At 41.7% G+C, this 20,452-nt stretch overlaps 1 protein-coding gene across 4 annotated transcripts in view; it reads right to left on the bottom strand.

The window, feature by feature from the left end:
- Positions 1-20,452, bottom strand: part of mapkap1 (MAPK associated protein 1) — a 282,802-nt gene that overhangs the window by 36,828 nt on the left and 225,522 nt on the right. For all 4 annotated transcript variants that reach the window (XM_080212198.1, XM_080212199.1, XM_080212200.1 and 1 more), the window contains one exon: positions 3,282-3,422. In XM_080212198.1, coding sequence (XP_080068324.1) covers positions 3,282-3,422 — 141 coding nt within the window. The remainder of the gene's footprint in view (positions 1-3,281; positions 3,423-20,452) is intronic.

Below are 20,452 nucleotides of genomic sequence, written 5' to 3'. Positions count from 1 at the left end.
GTATCTGTAAACCTAGAAATTACTTGAAGAGACCTTGTTTTCCCTGTGCATTAACCTAATCATGAACTTTTGGACAAAAGATCCAGACACTTTCATATTTGGCAGACTGTACCTTAAAACAGAGTGAGAGAATTAAAGTATGACTGAAAACTCACATTTATAAGCACACTGAAAGGTGCATTAACCCCTGAAAGCTGTACTCACGGGTCAGTCCCATCAGTACTGAACAAGCTGAACAATTCGTTTCACCTATCAGCTCTACTACCCTCATATCATTTATCTTTAGTGATAAGGGATGACCTTTTCAAGCTTTATATTCTGACAGCTTCCAGATGCGGAGTGGCAAAAAAAATTCTCCTTGAAGAAAACTAGAAGCAATTGGCAAAAAAATGTGAGCTTGGCAAAATGGTTTCTTCTGCGAATGATAGCATGCAATGTTTCAAGAGAACAAAACTTTGCACAGCAGTAAAAAATTTAAATAGGATATCACACATTCAAGAAAACTTTTCCGTTGCACCTGGCACTGACAAAACAAAGACTCACAGGAATGTCAGTCTTTAGGCGCAAAGCTACCTTAACATTGGAGTTAGCTACTTTAATTTATAGAATCATTGAATGGTTACAGCATAGAAGAACCAATTTGACCCAACAATTCCATGCAGACTCTCTGCAAAAGCAATTTAGTCAGTCCCACTCCTTGGCCCGTTCCCTCGATCCCTGCAATTTTTTCCCTTTCGGGTGCTTATCCAATTCCCTTTTGTCTATCATGATTGAATCTGTCTCCATCATCCTCTTAGGTTGTTTATTCCAGATTGTAACCACATGCTGCTTAAGAATGGTCTTCCTTATGCTTTGATTCTTTTACAAATCACTTAAAATTTGTGTTCTCAGGTTCTCAACCCTTGCTTTCCTTTAGTAATTTTCATCTTTCAGTATTTAATTTCTTCTTAAATGAGCAAACTGTGTTGATTTATCAGCCACTTGCGCACTTCATGTTCCAATAACATTTTGCATGATGCTCTCATGAGGTTTTTTTGCTCAAAATACATATCTCACTGGTCTTGCGAGCTTCAGAACAGTACATATATAAAATTCATTATTACTCATCTGTAATTGTAAGAGCACAAATGATATTCAAAGAATTAAATGCTTTTCACGTTGAGCATTTTTTACTTGAACGTGAAAATGTTACCAATGGCGCTGAACGTTATTGATGATACCATATATTATGTTTATAATCTGTTGATTTAACAGATCTGAGTTTGCTTGGGCTTGTACATTTGTCAAATACACCTTCAAAATGCACATCTCTGAATTACAGATATTATCACAGCACAGTTTCAGGTCAACTGTTACAGTCAAAGGACTGAACAAAGATTAAAATCTATAATATTTAACTTCTGCACGAGTTTTTCTTTCCTATTTTGTAATAAATTTGGTGGAACACAGCCATGGTTATGAGATATGACTTTATGACTTATACCACCACTTTCTCTTAATTCCCAACTTAATGACATCTGACTATCAAGGTCTCAATTATTCATATCTTCAGTGTAGGAATTTCAAAGGGGTGGAGGATGTGAGGGAGGTCAGCAGGGAGAAGTGTATTGACAACTGGAGGAACAAAGCCAGTGCTGTCTGGTGACATATTCAAGTCAAAACAAAAAGCCTCTGATAAAACACTACATGGCAACTATTATCCTTTAAGAGAACAGCTTCAGAATGTCTATTAAAAAGGATATTACAAAAACTGCAACTATGTTATTGTTAATCTATAACTTATGCAGGTTTTGACAGCTAGCTTCAGTTTTACTCAGTTCACAAGCCTTATTCTAGTTTGTTTCCCTTTGTCAAAGTAATAAGATCCTAACTTTTAAAATGTTAATATCATTAAACTGGTACAAAGTGATTGCAAAATAAGATTATGGTTTGATTTTCAGGAAAATATTTTGTGTACCACTCCAGAAACAGCATTTCAAAATCAGTATATGGGGCGAGGACTATATGATGCTTCTTCTATTTGTTCATGGAACGTGGGCATTGCTCGCTATTGCCAATCCCTCATTGCCCTTGAGAAGGTGATGGTATGTCGACTTCTTGAACTGCTGCAGTCCATATGGTGTAGGCATACTCACAGTGCTGTTAGGGAGGAAGTTCTAGGATTTTGGTGCAATGACAGTGAAGAATCGGAGATATAATTCCAAGTTAGGATGGTATGTGGCTTGGTGGGGTGGGGGAGGGGATGTAGGAAAACGTGCAAGTAGTATTGCTCCCATACATTTGCTATCTTTACCCTTTGAGGTGGTAAAGATCATAGAGGGTGCTGCTGAAGGAACCTTGTGATGAACTGCTGCAGTGTATTTTGTAGATAGTGCACACTGCCATCACTATGCGTTGGTTTTGGAGGGAGTGAATATTTAACATGGTGGATGGGGTGCTGAGTAAGAAGGCTTTTTTGTTCTGGTTGTTGTTGAGATTCTTAGTGTTGGTGGAGCTCCTAGCAAGTGGAGAATATTCCATCACAATCCTTATTTGTGCCTCGTAGATGGTGGACAGACTTTGGACAGTAAAGAGGTGAATTACTCAGCAATTTTCCCAGCATCTGCCATGCTCTTCTAAGCCACTATATCTATGTCTGGTCCAGTTCAATTTCTGGTCAATAGTAACCCCCACAATGTTGATATTGGGGCATTCAGCGATGGTATTGTCATTGAATGTCAAGGGAAGAAGGTTAGATTCTCTCTTGTTGGAGATTGTAATTAGCTTGGCACTCGTGTGGTACAAATGTTATTTGCCACTAATGAACTCAAGTCTGAATATTGTTCTGGCCTTGTGCTATATATGGACATGGAGTGCTTTAGTACGTGAGGAGTCGCAAATGGCACTGAACATTGTGCAACCATCAGTGAATGTACCCACTTCCGACCTTATGATGGAAGGTCGGTCACTGATGAAGCAGCTGAAGATGTTAGGGCCTAGGATCAATATACAAGTCTATAAATGAAACTCCTTTTAGCGCATCAATTTAGGTGTTATGCCTTAAAAGAGTATGGCATCCTTTCCTCAAAGATAGAATATTTCCAGCTTAATTTGAATAATTAGTGTCTTAGTGTTTCATTGCAATTAATGTAACTGTTACCTACAATATAGCCAGAATTATTCCAAAAATTAGCAACTTAAGGGAAAGATAATCTAACTAAATTATTTTTTTAAATGTATTTTTCATTGTTTGAAGTCATGGACAAGCATAAAAGCTGTATTTTACAAAGCAAAAAAATGACCTAATTGGACATCAGTGGTGAATCGAAGCTTGTGGACGATGCTGACTTTGTAAGATTTGTAACGATGACTGCTCAGGATATCCTGCACTGTTGTCATATCCAGGGGTGGCTCATCCTCTGAACTCTCCTCTCCTCTTGAGCCTGCAGATTAGAAAAGAAATAAATAAGTTCTTCTGTGTAAAAACATTCAGTGCTTGTTTAAAAATTAAATCAATCCAACTGCTTTTTCTGTTTTACATTAACCACAAATTTGCAACAAATTCCCAAAATCTAGTACAGTAATCATTATTTCACATAAATACACAGGAAAGACTTGCAAATATTTATACAAATTATTCCGATTATCAATCATTGCAATCTTTGTAGTTGGCATCTTCTCTCTCGTGGATAAAGGATGCCAGAACCATAGGATCTCCACAGTGCAGAATGAGGCCATTCGGCCCATCAAGTCTGCACTGACTTTCCAAAAGAGCATCTTAGCCAGGCCCATCCCCATACCCTATCCATATAAACCCTACGCGTTTACCGTGGCTAATCCATCTAACCTACAAACCTTTGGACACTAAGGAGCAATTTATCATGGCTGATCCACCTAACCTGCACATCTTTGGACTATGGGAGGAAACCGGAGCACCTGGAAGAAACACCCACTGACATGGGGTCCGTGGCACTGTGAGGCTGCAGAAAGAGTTGGGGAATCTCAGGACAACAAGATAAAATCATGAGCACATGGCCCCATGGTGCACCCACTCCTCCACAGGACAACAGAGACAGAACTAAACAATACACAGGATCAAATGGGGCAACATACAACTAAACAGGCAGGTCCTAACTCCACATCCCAGAACCTCCAAGCAATAAATGGATAACCCAGAAAAGGGAAAACATCAGGAACAGCCATCGGTACAAGATGCGGCGGTCAGTATATGCTCTCATGTACAGGAACCAGTACACCTTGCCTAGGCTTACAACACAACGAACCTTCCCCCTCTCCAGCCATTTCAAAGGCGCAGATCAAGCTGTATGATACCATGCAGCAAGATTTCCAAGGATCGAAAGAACCTTTGAGAAAACAACCCTCACAATTCTCTTTGCTGCTTCATCCATGCTCTTTAGGATAGCTTAACAGTTCATCAACATGAACAGCATGGTGACACAGTGGTTAGCACTGCTGCCTCACAGTGCCAGGGAGCCAGATTCAATTCCCAGTCTCGGATCAGTGTCTATGTGGAGTTTGCACATTCTCCCCATGTCTGTGTGGGTTTCCTCCGGGTGCTCCAGTTTCCTTCCACAGTCCAAAGATGTGCAGGATAGGTTGACTGGCCATGCTAAATTGGCCCTTAGTGTCAGGGGCATTAGCAGGGTAAATTTGTGGTGTTACAGGAATAGGACCTGGTGGGAATGTGATCGGTGCAGACCTGATGGGCCAAACGGCCTCCTTCTGCACAGTAGGGATTCTATGAAATCAGTGCCAGGGTGCCAAGATCTTTGTCCACAACTTCATTCATAATGGCAACCATCATTTCAACATCAACAAGCTTATCCAAAGCGTAGGCCCGCTCACCCACAAAACCATCACTGCAAACTGGGCCCCATGCTGATCACATCGATCAAACAAGGATTTTCTTGACTTAACTCTGTACCCCTTTGCCAAAATTCAGCCAGGATCTTTCAAGAACATAGTACAGGCCATACACAACAGGATCGAATAATTATGCATCAGGATAAAAAACAGATTAAAAAATGAGTAGCAGCAGAGCTTGTGAAAGCAGCTACTTTTGCACTTACTTCATGTGACCCCTCTCAATCCAACTTTTAAAGGAATTATCAGTAATTGGCATTACTGAAATAGGAGATAATATTAATTTTGCATAAGCAGAAAATCAATTGTGGAAATTCTCGATAAAGATGAATTAACATTTCGGATGTGAATTTTTTTTGTCAGAACTAATTTTAAATTTTCAAGCTGCTATTTCTTTCTCTTACACAAGGCACTGACACCCTCACTGGGATTTATTTCCATGGAGACAGTCGCCCTCTGGTATCTTATTCAAGGAGCTACCAAAGTTTCAATAGTCATTTCCACTTTGTGATGAAGGATCCACACGCGAAGTGTTGGGCATATTTTCCACATGCAGCCTGTGTATAAAGTCATCATTGCAGGTTAACTGTCCATCCTAGAAACCTCCCAACATTTATTCCCACTGAAATTCAAGAAAAAGGAATATCAGGCAGTTTCGATAATTAACCCTGCAATGCCAATATCATGCTTGGCCAGCAAGTTGAAAGACTACCAAACAAAATCATCTATCCTCTCCACAGATGTTATGAGTTGGGTTTCTTGTTTTTTTCCCAAACTTTCCAGGATCTGCCTTTTTTTAAATTAGTTAAAGCAAATAAATTTGGTTTGTCACACTAAGCATCTGTGTATGTTAATTTTTTTTATGAGGGAGAGTAGAGCAGTTATTACTCTTTGAGATGAGTTTTTGTAATTTGATTTCCCAAACCATGCACAACTCACATTGATCTACATTGATAAATCAAGAAATCCTTGTCTAAAGGACAGCACAGTAGCACAGTGGCTACCACCGTTGCCTCACAGCATCAGGGACACAGGTTCTATTCCAGCCTTGGGTGACTGCCTGTGTGGAGTTTGCACGTTTTCCCTGTGTCTGCGTAGATTTCCTCCAGGTGTTCCAGTTTCCTCCCACACTCCAAAAGATGTGCAGGTTAGGTGGATTGGCCATGCTGAAGTACCCCTCGCTGTTGGGGGACTAGCAGGCTAAAAATGTGGGGTCATGGGGATAGGGCCTGGGTGGGATTGTTGTTGGTGCAGGCTTGATGGGCCCAATGGCCTTTTTCTGCACTGTAGAAAGTCTATGATTCTATAAATTACAACGTGGAAGCAATACTTAGCAGAAATTGGTATCAGTGACATTGCAGGGAAAAGAATAAAACCAAGTTCCAGCAGTCAAGGCAAAAGTTAATGCTTCTTCAGCAACTTTGAGTTCCTTTGCAGCATAAGAAGTTTTCTTTGTCTCTGAAGGCTTTCAATTCTTCCCAAAATGCAAGTACTGTACTTTCCAATTACTTGCTATTTGCAGTTGTCCCTTTAGAAAAAACTCTCCTACTCCTTTTTTTCAGAATTATATTAATACACATCTTGTTGTTGTTATAATACTGATTTTAGATGACAAATTATGCTCATTCTTCTCCTGCTCTCAAATCACCAATGCTGCAATGCAATGTGTTTCCATGGAGACATGTCAATTTCTGGTATGATGCCCAGATGGGAGGATCTTGACCATAAGTGCTAGAGCTTAGTGAGGCATCACAGATCCAATCTTCTACTGATCTCCATACATACTTGATTCCAGTAGTGATGAGAAACAGGACTGGCCAGTAATGTTATGGACAGTTCTCCCTACACACTGTCAGCAACTTCACTTCAAAAGTACGTTTTTGGCTGTAAAACGCTTGGGATAACTCAAGGTCATGAAAAGCCTTACATTAATGCAAAATTACTCCTCTCTGGGGAGTGGATCAATAGGCAGATGTCATAGTATAAAATCATTGGTAAAAGATCTAGAGAGGAATGAGGAGCTTTTTCTTTCCACTTGAAGAGTTGTTAGGATCTGGAACACTAGCTTGTAGAAGCTAATTCCATAAATAAGTTTAAGAAGGAGAATTGGACAGGTTTATTAGGATGAGCAGCCAAATGGTTATTGCCAAAAAGGGATGTGGGCCGAAGAGCAATTGCTCCGAGTCCACCCAGGTATGATGGGCAGGTGGCCTACAGTAGTGCTGAGCTTTTACAGTTCAATGAAGCTCGCTCAGCTGAGTACGGATTAGGGATAAATTCTGGGAACTTCCTGGTTAACATGACTCAGACAACAAAGATTCCATCCCTGAGCTATCAGGGTGTCAAGTTCTTTTTAATTGTAAATGTGGAAGAATTTTCTCAAAACTGAAGATTGTGAGCATTTGAAGAATGGAATATTTCTGGTTTCAGTATCAAGCATGTTCAGGGTCAGGCACAGTTGTAAAGGATCCTCTGCTGAGGCAACAATATACCTTCAATCAGATCTCATACAGAGCAACCATTTGGTGCAAACTGGTCCTTCATTTTTCACATCAGCTACCCTTGTAATCTCCAACTGAAAAATTCTATTAATATTAATTAGGGGGCATTTTCTGCTGTGACCCACTAGGAATTTGAAGAGAGGCTGTCGAAATACCTTCTCATTTCTACATTCTCTCAGCGTTCACACTTATGCAGAGTAGGATTTGGACTGAGGAACAATGTGCTCACTGTTCTTCCCAGCAAGGTGAGTGGAGGATCGATTTGTGTTTGGAGCGAGAAGGTAAGAGAGTCACTATCTTCTTAGTTTTTCATGGTTTTTTTCCCTCAAATTACTTTAATTTGAAAAGTGGAATGGGCTGCAGGGTGAGCTGGGAAAGGTTTTTTTAGCGCTTGAGGAAAGGAAGACCACTCTATACAGCGGGCAGCGGAGTGAGAGGGAGCAGAGTGAAGGCTGAAGGGCTTTGGCAACAACAGGCAGAGGCGAGAGTAGGCTTTTTTTCCCCGGAAAGTTTATTCTTATTTTACCCCAGAGTAAAAAAACAAAAAAAAATGCCAGGCAAGATGTTGGAATGCTCCTCTTGCAGGATGTGGGAGATCAGGGAGGCCTCTGGTATCTCTGACGACAACACCTGCAAAAGATGCATCCAGCTGCAGTTGCTAGCAAAGCGTGTTAGGGAACTGAAGAGCTTGATGACCTCCGTCTAATTCAGGAGAATGAGAAGTACATAGACAGTAGCTTTAGGGAGATAGTCACACCTAAGCAGCAGAGCACAGGAAATTGGGTTACTGTAAGGAGAGGAAATAGAAATGTGAAAGGCCAGGCAGAGCAGAGTTCCCTTGTGGCCATTCCCCTCCACAACAGGTATACTGAATTGGATACTGTTGTGTGGAATGCTTTACCTGGGACAAGCTATGACAGCCGGAACTCTGATACTGAGTCTGGTTCTAAAGCGCATAAGTGTGGGAGGAAGAGGAGAGCAGTATGATAGGGGACTCAATGTCAGAGGTACGGACAGCAGGATCTGTGGTCGGGACAGAGGCTCCCACATGGTTTGTTGCATCCTGGATGCCAAGGTCAGGGATGTCTCTGATCATGTACACAGCGTTCTAAAGTGGGAAGGTGATCAGCCAGATGTCGTGGTACACATCGGTACCAACGACGTAGGTAGGAAGAGTGAGGAGGTCCTAAAGAGAGAGTATAGAGAGCTTGGAAGGAAGTTAAAAAGCAGGACCCTGAGGGTAGTAATCTCAGGATTGCTACCTGTACTACATGCCAGTGAAGGTGAGAGTAGAATGCTTGGGTGGATGAACACGTGGCTGCTGAGGAACTGGTGTAGGGGGCAGGGTTTCTGATTCTTGGATCATTGGGACCTCTTCTGGGGCCGGTGGGACCTATACAAGAGAGACAGATTACACCTAAACTACAAGGGGACCAATATACTTGCAGGGAGGTTTGCTAGTGTTATTGGGGAGCGTTTAAACTGGATTTGCAGGGGGATGGGAACCACAATGCCAGAGCAGATAGTGGAGCGGGGGTAAAAAGACAGGTTAGTTAAAGAAAAATCATAATTGAAAGGGTTGAGTGTGGTGGAAATAAACTTTTGAGGTGTGTCTATTTCAATGCTAGGAGTATTGTGGGGAAGGCAGATGAGCTGAAGGCATGGATTGACACGTGGAAATATGACATTATAGCCATTAGTGAAACTTGGCTACAGGAGGGGCAGGACTGGCAGCTCAATGTTCCAGGGTTCCAATGTTTCAGTCGTGATAGGGGCAGAGGGATAAAAGGTTGGGGGGGGGGGGGGGGGCGGGGGTGGCAATGTTGGTCAGGGAAAATGTTACAGCAGTACTCAGGAAGGATAGATTAGGGAGCTTGTCTACAGAGGCCCTATGGGTGGAGCTGAGAAACAGGAAAGGTATGATCACATGAATGGGGTTGTATTATAGACCACCCAGTAGTCAGCGAGAATTGGAGGAGCAAATCAGCAGAGAGATAGCTGCCAACGGCAAGAAACGCAAAGTTGTGATAGCAGGGGATTTTCATTTTCCACATATAGATTGGGACTCGCATACTGTTAAAGCTTTAGAAGGGGTAGAGTTTGTAAAATATGTTCAGGAGAATTTTCTACCTCAGTATATAGAGGTGCCAACTAGAAAGGGTGCGATATTGGATCTCCTATTGGGAAATGAGTTAGGGCAGGTGATGGATGTGAGTGTGAGGGAACATTTTGGATCCAGTGATCATAATGCCATTAGTTTCAACCTGATCATGGATAAGGATAGATCTGGTCCTCGGGTTGAAGTTCTGAACTGGAAAAAGGACAAATTTGATGAAATGAGAAGGGATCTGGGAAGTGTGGATTGGCACAGGCAGTTCTCTGGTAAGGATGTAAATGGAAACTGGCAGGCCTTCAAAGGAGAAATTTTGAGAGTGCAGAGTATGTATGTTCCTGTCAGGATTAAAGATAAAGTAAATAGGAATAAGGAACCTTGGTTCTCGAGGGAGATTGTAACACTGATTAAGAGGAAGAAAGAGTTGTATGAAATGTACAGGCACAAGGAACAGATCAGATGCTCGAGGAGTATAAAAAGTGCAAGAAGCTACTTAAGAGGGAAATCAGGAGGGCTAAAAGACATGAGGTTGCTTTGGCAGACAGAGTGAAGGAAAATCCAAAGAGCTTCTGCAGGTATGTAAGGAGTAAAAGGACAGTGAGGGATAAAATTGGTTCTCTTGAAGACCAGAGTGGTAAACTGTGTATGGAACCAAAAGAGATGGGGGAGATACTAAATGGGTTTTTTGCATCCGTATTTACTGAGGAAACGGGCATGGGAGTCTACGGAAAAAGGGCAAACAGGTAGGGAGGTCAAGGAACCTTTACAGATTAGAGAGGCGGTGGTGCTGGCTGTCCTGAGGCAAATCAGAGTGGATAAATCCCCATGACCGGACAGGATAGTCCCATGGACCTTGAGGGAGGCTAGTGTCGAACTTGCAGGGGCCCTCGCAGACATATTTAAAAAGTCAGTATTCACAGGGGAGATGCCGGATGACTGGAGGGTGGCTCATGTCGTTCCGTTGCTTAAAAAAGGTTCCAAAAGAAATCCGGGAAATTATAGGCCAGTAAGTTTGGTGTCGGTGGTGAGCAAGTTATTGGAAGGTGTGATAAGGGATAGGATCTACAAATATTTGGATAGATAGGGACTTATTAGGGAGAGTCAGTATGGCTTTGAGCTCGGTAGGTCATGTTTGACCAATCTATTAGAGTTTTTCGAGGAGGTTACCAGGAAAGTGGATGAAGGGAAGGCAGTGGATGTTGTCTACCTGGATTTCAGCAAGGCCTGTGACAAGGTCCCTCATGGGAGGTTAGTTAGGAAGGTTCAGTCGCTAGGTATACATGGGGAGGTAGTAAATTGGATCAGACACTGGCTCAATGGAAGAAGCCAGTGAGTGGTTGTGGAAGATTGCTTCTCTGAGTGGAGGCCTGTGACTAGTGGTGTGTTGCAGGGATCGGTGTTGGGTCCACTGTTGTTTGTCATCTATGTCAATGATCTGGATGATAATGTGGTAAATTGGATCAGCAAATTTGCTGATGATACAAAGATTGGAGGTGTAGTGGGCAGTGAGGAAGGTTTTCAAATCTTGCAGAGGGATTTGGACCAACTAGAAAAATGGGCTGAAAAATAGCAAATGGAATTTAACACAGGCAAGTGTGAGGTATTGCACTTTGGAAGGACAAAGTAGAACGTACACAGTAAATGGTAGGACTCTGAAGAGTGCAGTTGAACAGAGGAATCTGGGAATACAGGTACAGAATTCCCTAAGAGTGATGTCACAAGTGGATAGGGTCGTAAAAAGTGCTTTTGGTACACTGGCCTTTATAAGTCGGAGCATCAAGTATAAAAGTTGTATAAGGCATTGGTGAGGCTGAATTTAGAGTATTGTGTACAGTTTTGGTCACCTAGTTACAGGAAGGGTGTAGGTAAGGTTGAAAAAGTGCTGAGAAGGTTCACGAGGATGTTGCTGGGACTTGAGAAGCTGAGTTAGAGAGAGAGATTGAATAGGTTATGATTTATTCCCTGGAGCATAGAAGAATGAGGGGAGATTTGATAGAGGTGTATAAGATTTTGATGGGTGTAGAGAGAATGAATGCATGCAGGCTTTTTCCACTGAGGCGGGGGAGAAAAAAAACAAGAGGACATGGGTTAAGGTTGCAAGGAGAAAAGTTTAAAGGGAATATTAGGGGGGGGCTTCTTCACACAGAGAGTGGTGGGAGTGTGGAATGAGCTGCTGGATAAAGTGGTAAACGCGGGGTCACTTTTAACATTTAAGAAAAACTTGGACTGGTTCACGGATGAGAGGGGTGTGGAGGGATGTGGTCCAAGTGCAGGTCAGTGGGACTGGTTCGGCACAAACAAGAAGGGCCAAAAGGCCTGTTTCTGAGCTGTAATTTTCTATGGTTCTAAGGTGATCTCAGTGGGCTATCTACACACCTTCCTTAGTTACTTTTGTCATTTGATATTTTCTTCACTTTGTCTTTATCTTCCAGTCATTCTCAACTATTACTATTCTTTCCCATATTTGACAAAACCTTCCTTAATCCCAGCAGTGTTGGATTCTCTGATCAGTCCTCATCTCAGATTTGCTGACATTGCTCTTCAGACAGCTGCTCCTCTAGGACTGTATATAAGAAAACTTCACACAAGCAGGTGGAAATGGGGCATTAAGAAATAGTGCTAAAGCTGACAAGTAAATAAAATATCTCAACACAACCTACATGCTTATTCATTTTACACTCTGAAATCTAACTCTTCAGTGAATTACTGCTGGTTCTCTCAGTTTGACAAGCACTTTGTGTAGTCAGGTGACGTGAATGATATTTCAAGCACACACTTTCTGAATTTATATATTAACAATGTCTGTTGTGTTTAACAAATGAAACAGCTTTAAAAAAAACACACAATTTTGCATATGCTTTTCCCAAAAGAAAAGAGTCATAGGTAATCGATCACTTAGTCATCAAGAAAGCCTTAAACAGGAAGCAAGTCGCTTTCACTCCAACTGTGACATTTCCTGGCGCTAGGCTGTCGGCTAGAGCCAATATTAAAAGCTTGCTGTCACTGGCTGTGAATTATACATTATTTGAATCCCTGGCATTTCATCTATTTTTTACTCTGAAATGAAATCAAGCACATGTTATGGTATATCAGGCAAAGAATGTAATGTTAACATCTGAACTGTACATCACAGGGAAAATCATCCTCAAGTATATAAAAATAAAATCCCCGACAGCAAGCAAATTGTCTTCAACTTATACTGCTTTTTCTGAGAATTTCACCTTATCTTCATTAATACAATCATGTTTTCAAAAGCTTAAACTATGTTAAGCTGGGATATTAAGGCCTATACGGTCAAGGGATCACTGACAACTGGTGAGGAATATGGAGTAACTTAAGATTTGTGAATTTGACATAATCTAATCTTTAAACATTCAAGCAAGGCAGTCAGTGTTCCACAATAAGTCCACCTCAGTTTGAAGTGTGTATCCAGAGTCCAGGTAATGTTTGAAAACTGGGAATTTCTCAACCATTATTGCATCGCTAAATCTGATGCTGTATTTCATGTCTTTCAAGATGGGTAATTTGCCTGCAGTTATGTTAGGAATTCTATGGAACTAGAAGGATAACAATCATGTATCGTAAAGTTACAATCACAACTTCCTGCTAATGAAACTTTTAAGGAGGCTTGTAACACTTATCACTTTTCAATTTCTTAGGCTGTACGTGGTTTTGAACTATACCAGCAGGGAACACAGCACTCAGAACATAACCACCCAAGTCTACAAGTTTCTCCAACTATTCAAGCTCCTGGGTGCATTTTCATTGTGTGTGCTGTAAACTATTGATTTCTTAAGGGTGGATAGTATTCCAGCCTATACCATAACGTGTACATGCTCCGTTTATCATACAGAATCTTTCAGTGATGGTTTGGTAATCAAAGATAGTGCATGCAACCATCAGCCATCTTCTCAAATACACACTGGGGATTTACTCCAGTCACATTTTTCTGCAATTGTTAATAGTGGAAGATTGCCAGCTCATCTCCTAGGGACCTCAAGGTTCAATCAACAGTTTGAGCAAACAGCATTACAAAATTATTCATTCTACAATTTAGGATTAAGATGGTATGCAACAATTAGGTGCAATTGAATAACGATATCAAAAGATTTTTTTTGGGTAAAATAATTTGAAGTAAAATAAACTGATTTTCCACACACATCAACTTTTTTTTTGATGAATTCATAAAATATTTCTGAATACACAACAAAATTTCAATAACTCAAGGTTTTTACTCTTCATAAAAATACCTTCCAAAATCACTGGCCCGTGCTATCAGACCCTTCAGACACTTCCATCATGCTGTCACACAAGCGACAATCCATTCATACAAGAAAGTGTTCTTCCCTATCCACTTTCTACTGTGATAACATGGCAGCCAAAAACAAAACAGAATATTATCTATATCTCACCACTGTTAATGTGACCAAAGTTTGTCTGATTGATGAGTGTACAGTATATGAAGCACCATTCAACTCATTCTTGCTTATTATGTGCTTGTGAAGACTTTGGGGTGTTTTACCGATGGTAATGAAGGCATGTAGGAGAAGGGATAACCAGCCATGGTTATCGAAGGAAATAAAGGAGAGTATTAAATTAAAAGCTGATGTGTATAGAGTGGCTAAAAGTAGTGGGCGAGTAGAAGATTGGGAGAGGTTTAAAAATCAACAAATAATGACTAAGAAATTGATAAAGAAAGGAAGGATAGACTATGAAGCTAAACTAACACTTAAATATAAAAAAGGACAGTAAGAGTTTTTACAAATATATAAAGAGGAGGAAGCTGGCTAGAGTGAATGTCGGACCCTTAGAGGATGAGAGGGGGGATTCAGTGGTGGGAGATGATGAAATGGCGGTGCCCTTAAATAAATTTTTTGCCTCGGTCTTCACAGAGGAGGACGCGAATAGTTTGCCGGATATTAAAGATAGAAGGATGGTAGGAGTTGAGGGCCTGAATGGGATTACTGTCACTAGAGAGGTAGTGCTTGATAGACTAACGGGACTGATGGTGGACAAGTCCCCAGGACCGGACTGAATGCATCCCAGGGTTCTGAAGGAAGTGGCAGAGGTGATAGTAGATGCCTTAGAGATTATTTACCAAACTTCACTGGATTCCAGGGAAGTGCCGGAAGATTGGAAAACGGCTAATGTTACGCTGCTGTTTAAAAAAGGTAGCAGGCAAAAGGCAGGGAATTATAGGCCGGTTAGTTTAACGTCTGTTGTTGGAAAAATGCTTGAATCCGTCATCAAAGAAGAAATAGCAAGGCACCTAGAAAAGAATGGTTTGATAGAGCAGACACAGCACGGATTCGTTAAGGGGAAGTCGTGTTTGATGAATTTATTGGATTTCTATGAGGATGTGACTAGTGCGGTAGACAGAGGGGAACTGGTGGATGTGGTGTTTCTCGATTTTCAAAAGATGTTTGATAAGGTGCCGCACAAAAGGTTGCTTCAGAAGGTTAGGGGGCATGGAGTTGGGGGTAAGGTGTTAGCGTGGATAGAGGATTGGTTGTCTAATAGGAAGCAGAGAGTTGGTATCAATGGGTGCTATTCTGATTGGCGGTTGGTGACTAGTGGAGTGCTGCACGGATCCGTGCTGGGGCCTCAGCTATTTACCATTTATATAGATGATCTGGAGGAGGGGGCTGAGTGTAGGGTAACAAAATTTGCTGATGACATGAAGGTGAGTGGAAAAGCAAATTGTGCGCAAGGTGTGGGAAGTCTGCAGAGGGATCTGGATAGGTTGAGCGAGTGGGCGAGGACCTGGCAGATGGAGTACAATGTTAGCAAGTGTGAGGTTATCCACTTTGGCAGAAATAATAGTGGGAGGGATTACTACTTAAAAGGCGAAAAGCTGCAGCATGCTACAGTGCAGAGGGACCTGGGGATCCTTGTGCATGAGTCGCAAAAACCCAGTCTGCAGCTGGCCTTTATAGCGAGGGGGATAGAATACAAAAGCAGGGAGGTCTTGCTTCAACTGTACTGGTGAGGCCGCAGCTGGAGTACTGTGTGCAGTTTTGGTCGCCGCACGCGCAAGGATATTTTGGCCTTGGAGGGAGTGCAGAGGAGGTTCACTAGGCTGATACCGGAGATGAGGGGGTTAGACTACGAAGAGAGACTAAATAGACTGGATCTGTACTCATTGGAGTTTAGAAGGATGAGGGGGGAATCTTATAGAGACGTATAAGATAATGAAAGGGATGGATAGGGTAGAGGTAGAGAGATTCTTCCTGCTCAGAAAGGGCAGCAGGACTAGAGGGCACAGCCTCAATATTTTGGGGGGGGGGGGGGGGGGGGGGGGGGTGCAGTTTAGAATGGAGTTGAGGAGGAACTTCTTCACTCAAAGGGTGGTGAATCTCTGGAATTCTCTGCCCGTTGAAGTGGTGGAGGCTACCTTGCTAAATATATTTAAGTCATGGGTAGATAGGTTTTTGACAGACAAGGGAATTAAGGGTTATGGGGAGAAAGCGGGAAAGTGGAACTGATCCAGTTCAGATCAGCCATGATCTTATTGAATGGTGGGGCAGGCTCGAAGGGCTAGATGGCCTACTCCTGCTCCTATTTCTTATGTTTTTATGTTTTCTCACATTAAAGGTCCTACATCAGTGTTAGTTCTTATTGCTGTTGAAAGCTAAATGAAAGATTCTAATACTATCCATTTTTAAGAAATCAATAGTCTTATAGAGCACCAGTATTTACAAACATAAATCTTTCAACAGACCGTTGAACCTGGCTGATAAGTTGCAATTGATATATCGCATTTCTATCTTTTTGCCTCTCCTACTCCCACACTCCAATACAAAGGTTTTCTGCGGAAAATGCACCTGAAAGTTTGAACAGTTCTATTGGCTTCTAGACGCGGGAGGTTACTCTGAGTGTTGTATACACTGTCGGCATATTGCTTGGCAAGCTACAGGACTTGCATAACTTAGAGGTTGGAAAATAAAATGAATTACCAGCTTCTTTAAAGTCTTAACAAGAAGTTATGACTACAACAATAGATATTTGATATCCTTCTGGTTCCAGAGAGTTCCTCATAGTGGTTCCAAGCAAATCATGTGGTTGGACCAGCATGCAATACTGGGCTGTAGCTTCTAATCTCCAGGGCACTGTAACTAGAAGGGCGGGGGTGGGAGAGGGCAATAGCCCCATGCCCTAATGTCCCCTATTAAGGTTTGCACAGCAATTGCTAGCGAAGTACACATTTCCAGGGGTTGATTGCCCTGAACTGGGAACCATATGAAAATGCGATTTAAGTAGCAAACATCAGATGCTTCTTGCATCAATGGGGTGCCAATCAAGCAGGCTGCTTTATCCTAGATAGTGTTGAACTTCTTGAGTGTTGCTGAAGCCTCACTCATTCAGGCAAGTGGAGAGTATTCCATCACACTCTTTACTTGTGCCTTTTGCATATGGTGGACAGCTTTGTCATTCACACAGAATATCTGGTATCTGACCTGTTCTCGTAGCTACAATATTTAGATGACTGATCTAGTTCATGTTCTAATCACTAGTAACCCCTGGGATGTTGGGGGCTTCAGTAATGATAATGCCACTGAATGTCAAGGGGAGATGGTTAGATTCTCCCTTATTGAAGATGGTCATTGCCTGGCAAATGTGGCGGAAGTTACTTGTCATTTATCAGTCCAAACCTGAATATTGCCCTGGTCTTGCTGCATGTAGGACTGCATTCATGACTCTGGTGAGTCATGAATGGTGCTGAACATTCAGCAAACATTCCCACTTCTGACCTTTTGATGGAAGGAAGATCACTGATGAAACAGCCAAATATGGGTGGGCCTAGGACACTACCCTGAGGAACATTTGCAGTATCGTTACATGACTGAGATGACTGACCTCCAACAACCACAAGCATCTTTCTTTGTACTGTGACGTGGAGTGTTTCCCCCGGATTCCCACTGACTCCAGTTTTGTTAAGTCTCCTGAAAGTCAGACACAGTTAAACGTTGCCTTGATGTCAAGGTCAGTCACTCTCACCTCATCTGTCCATGTTTGGATGAAGGCTGTAATGAGATAATACATGAAGATGAGTGTGCATTTTGTTTCCACACAATGGGAATCACACTGCACTCCTGAAGGAGGAGAAGTCAGAAAATCCAACTGCTCGAATAACAGCTTTCTGTAATGGCCAAGAGTTACTCTAATTTCTCAATACATCCATTGAAACTGATCAAACATCAGTTTCAGTTTACCAACTCTGCACATCTTTTGTTAAAAGGACACACACAATTCCAACTGAGCTTTAGTGATCTGGGGATACTTATGAATAGATGAAACTGCATGAACAATGAAGTGCAGCTTACTGCTGCATCATCCAGGAGTCCAGCGTTCCCACCTAGTACGCCAACTGTTCCTATAGCTATAAATAATTTGAAACTCCTCTCCCAATATTTACCACTATGATGCATAAATTAGGAGTTTGATGAAATACTCTTCACTTGCCTGGATGAGTGCAGCTACAACAATACTGAAGAAGCTTGACACAATCCAAGACGAAGCAACACAACTGATTGGCACCCTATCCATCACCTTCAACATTCGCTCCTTCCATCAATGCACAGTTTCAGTGGTGTGTATCAACAACAAAATATATTACAGTAATTCACCAAGGTTTCTTTTGACAACACTTTCCAAACCCACAACCTCTACTAGCTTGAAAAACAAAGGCAGCAGCTGCATGGGAACACCGCTTTGCAAGTTCGTCTCCACACCATCCTGACTTGTCAATATATTGCTGTTCCTTCATTAGGTCAAAATCCTGGAAATGCCTCTCTCATAGCGTGGTGGACGTATGGAATGAAGCAATTCACGAAGGCTGCTCATTACCACCTCCTCAATGGCAATTATAGATGAGCAATAACAAACATCCCAAGAATGAAAAAATGACAGTAGATAGTGGTATACAAGTCAACCCAGCGTGTAAGAGGACCTCAATTTGTTAGCCAAAAATCATGTTTAGGCCTATACTCAGTTTATAAGTTGACCCTCCTGTTCCGCTAACAAATGCTATAATTGCATCAGGAGTCAGCCTCTATTTTTTAGCTTCAAAATGCATGTTTTACTCAACTTTAACATGTGGGATTGAATAGACAATACAAGCCTGAAAAGATGATGTACAGGAATTTAAAATATGCCCACACAGAGACAGAGCAGATTGTGTGTGGTAAACGATAAACAAAAATGGGTCCTCTGGCATAGAGAATGAAGTATGAAGTTGGTTCTAAGCTAAAGGTCAGTGCTTGCTAACTCATCAGAAAAACTAAGCTGCTGTGAGGGGATTTAGTGTTGGTAAAAAAATAAGTGCTGTGAAAATGGGAGGAGGAGGAATCCACTCTGAAGAAGGTGTCCATGGCCAAATGCACCATGAAAAAAGGGACCACACTGGGCTGATCTCAAGAAGCATGCATCAGAATGGGTCCCCCAAAATTACCAGAATGGTCAGTCAAAAAGAAAAATATTTTCTGAGAAAACAAATAGTAATAATTTCACTGACAGGTTGAATACAAAATCCAAAATTCTCAGTCAAGCATGCAAATTAGACCGTTTGGGCTACAGCCCGTATTGATGTCTCTAGACATTACCTCCGATGGCCATAGCCACCTCCAATCATTGAGCAATGAATCTTTAAAAGTCCAAACTGAAAAGGAAACTGATGACCTGAAAGTTTGCAGGTACTGCTGCACTTATTTTACTACTTGCTTGAGAACAAATTTGATCCAGTAGCCTGCATGCGATATAATTCTTATCCAACAGATGTCCAGGACAGATCAATAGGATATATTGATATCTATATAACACCTTTCTCCTTTATAATATTTGTTTGGTTTTTGTTGTGAAGAATCAGGGCTTTTCCAAGTACAAATAATTCATCATATTAGTCTGTAGGTTTAATACCACAGAGGAACCATGAACTAGCAGGTACAAAGGGCATCTTATATTGCTGTTGGGAATGGAAATCTGATTAGACTTCGAGAGGCTGGAGCAAATGGATAAACTTTTTCCACTTCTCTCAGTAATTGCCCAAGTTCTCACTGGAAGAAAAGAATCTAGCAAATTAAGTTGTCCAGGCCCATTCTATCACCAAGAAGGTCAAGGGCATCAGACACATGGGAATATCACCTTCTGAAAGTTTGACCCCAGTCTACACACCTTCATGACTCGGCATTAAATCGCCATCCTTTTACTGTCATTGGATTAAAATCCTGGAACTCCCTTCCACACAGCATTGTGGACGTATCTACACCACATAGTGTGAAGCGCTTCAAGAAGGTGACTCAACACCAGGTTGTCAAAGAACAATTAGGGATGGGCAAAAAATGCTGGCCTTGTCAGCAACATTTACATCCTAGGAACGCATATTAAAAAAATTAGGTAAACTATAAAGGTCCACCAAACCTAGGATGGAGATTCAGTGAGGAGCACTGCGATATACGCAATCAATTTAAAGGCATTACAGCTGTGCAATGAAAGATAATTGAAAGCTGGTGAATGAAGTGAGAGTTTCTACTTCCTCTTCACAGATATGGTTTTCATCATTTCAGATTCATAGAACCAACAACATTAGCTGAGTTGGATGATAAACCAGAAATTTTTGCTGAGGTCATTAGAAGATTCAATATCAGCAAGATTCTAAACATGTTGGCATTCTACAGGTTCTGCCAACCGGAAACTAAGGGCTGAACCTTGTCAATTTTCCCTTAAAGATGTGGAACCTAATTCTTATTGTGCTGGCTTCATAGTTGCCCTTTACTAGAGCAAACCAATTCACAGCTCACCTCTAGGCTCCCGAACCAAGGGAAGGGAAAGGCTTTCTACTTGAAGGGAGCTGGCCAAGTTTCAAAAAACTTCACAAGCACTAGGATTTTTCAAGCTGCAATATTCACAGGAATGGGAAGAAGCGCTGCAAAGGTTTTGTCAGCCACTGAAAACGCACACCCACCTTGTCCTTTGGGAA

The sequence above is a fragment of the Carcharhinus amblyrhynchos genome, chromosome 25 (assembly GCF_965287045.1).
Source record: "Carcharhinus amblyrhynchos chromosome 25, sCarAmb.v2.hapA, whole genome shotgun sequence".
NCBI classification, from domain to species: domain Eukaryota; kingdom Metazoa; phylum Chordata; class Chondrichthyes; order Carcharhiniformes; family Carcharhinidae; genus Carcharhinus; species Carcharhinus amblyrhynchos.
Note: the sequence above shows the minus strand (reverse complement) of the source record. Positions and strands in the feature narration are given on the sequence as shown.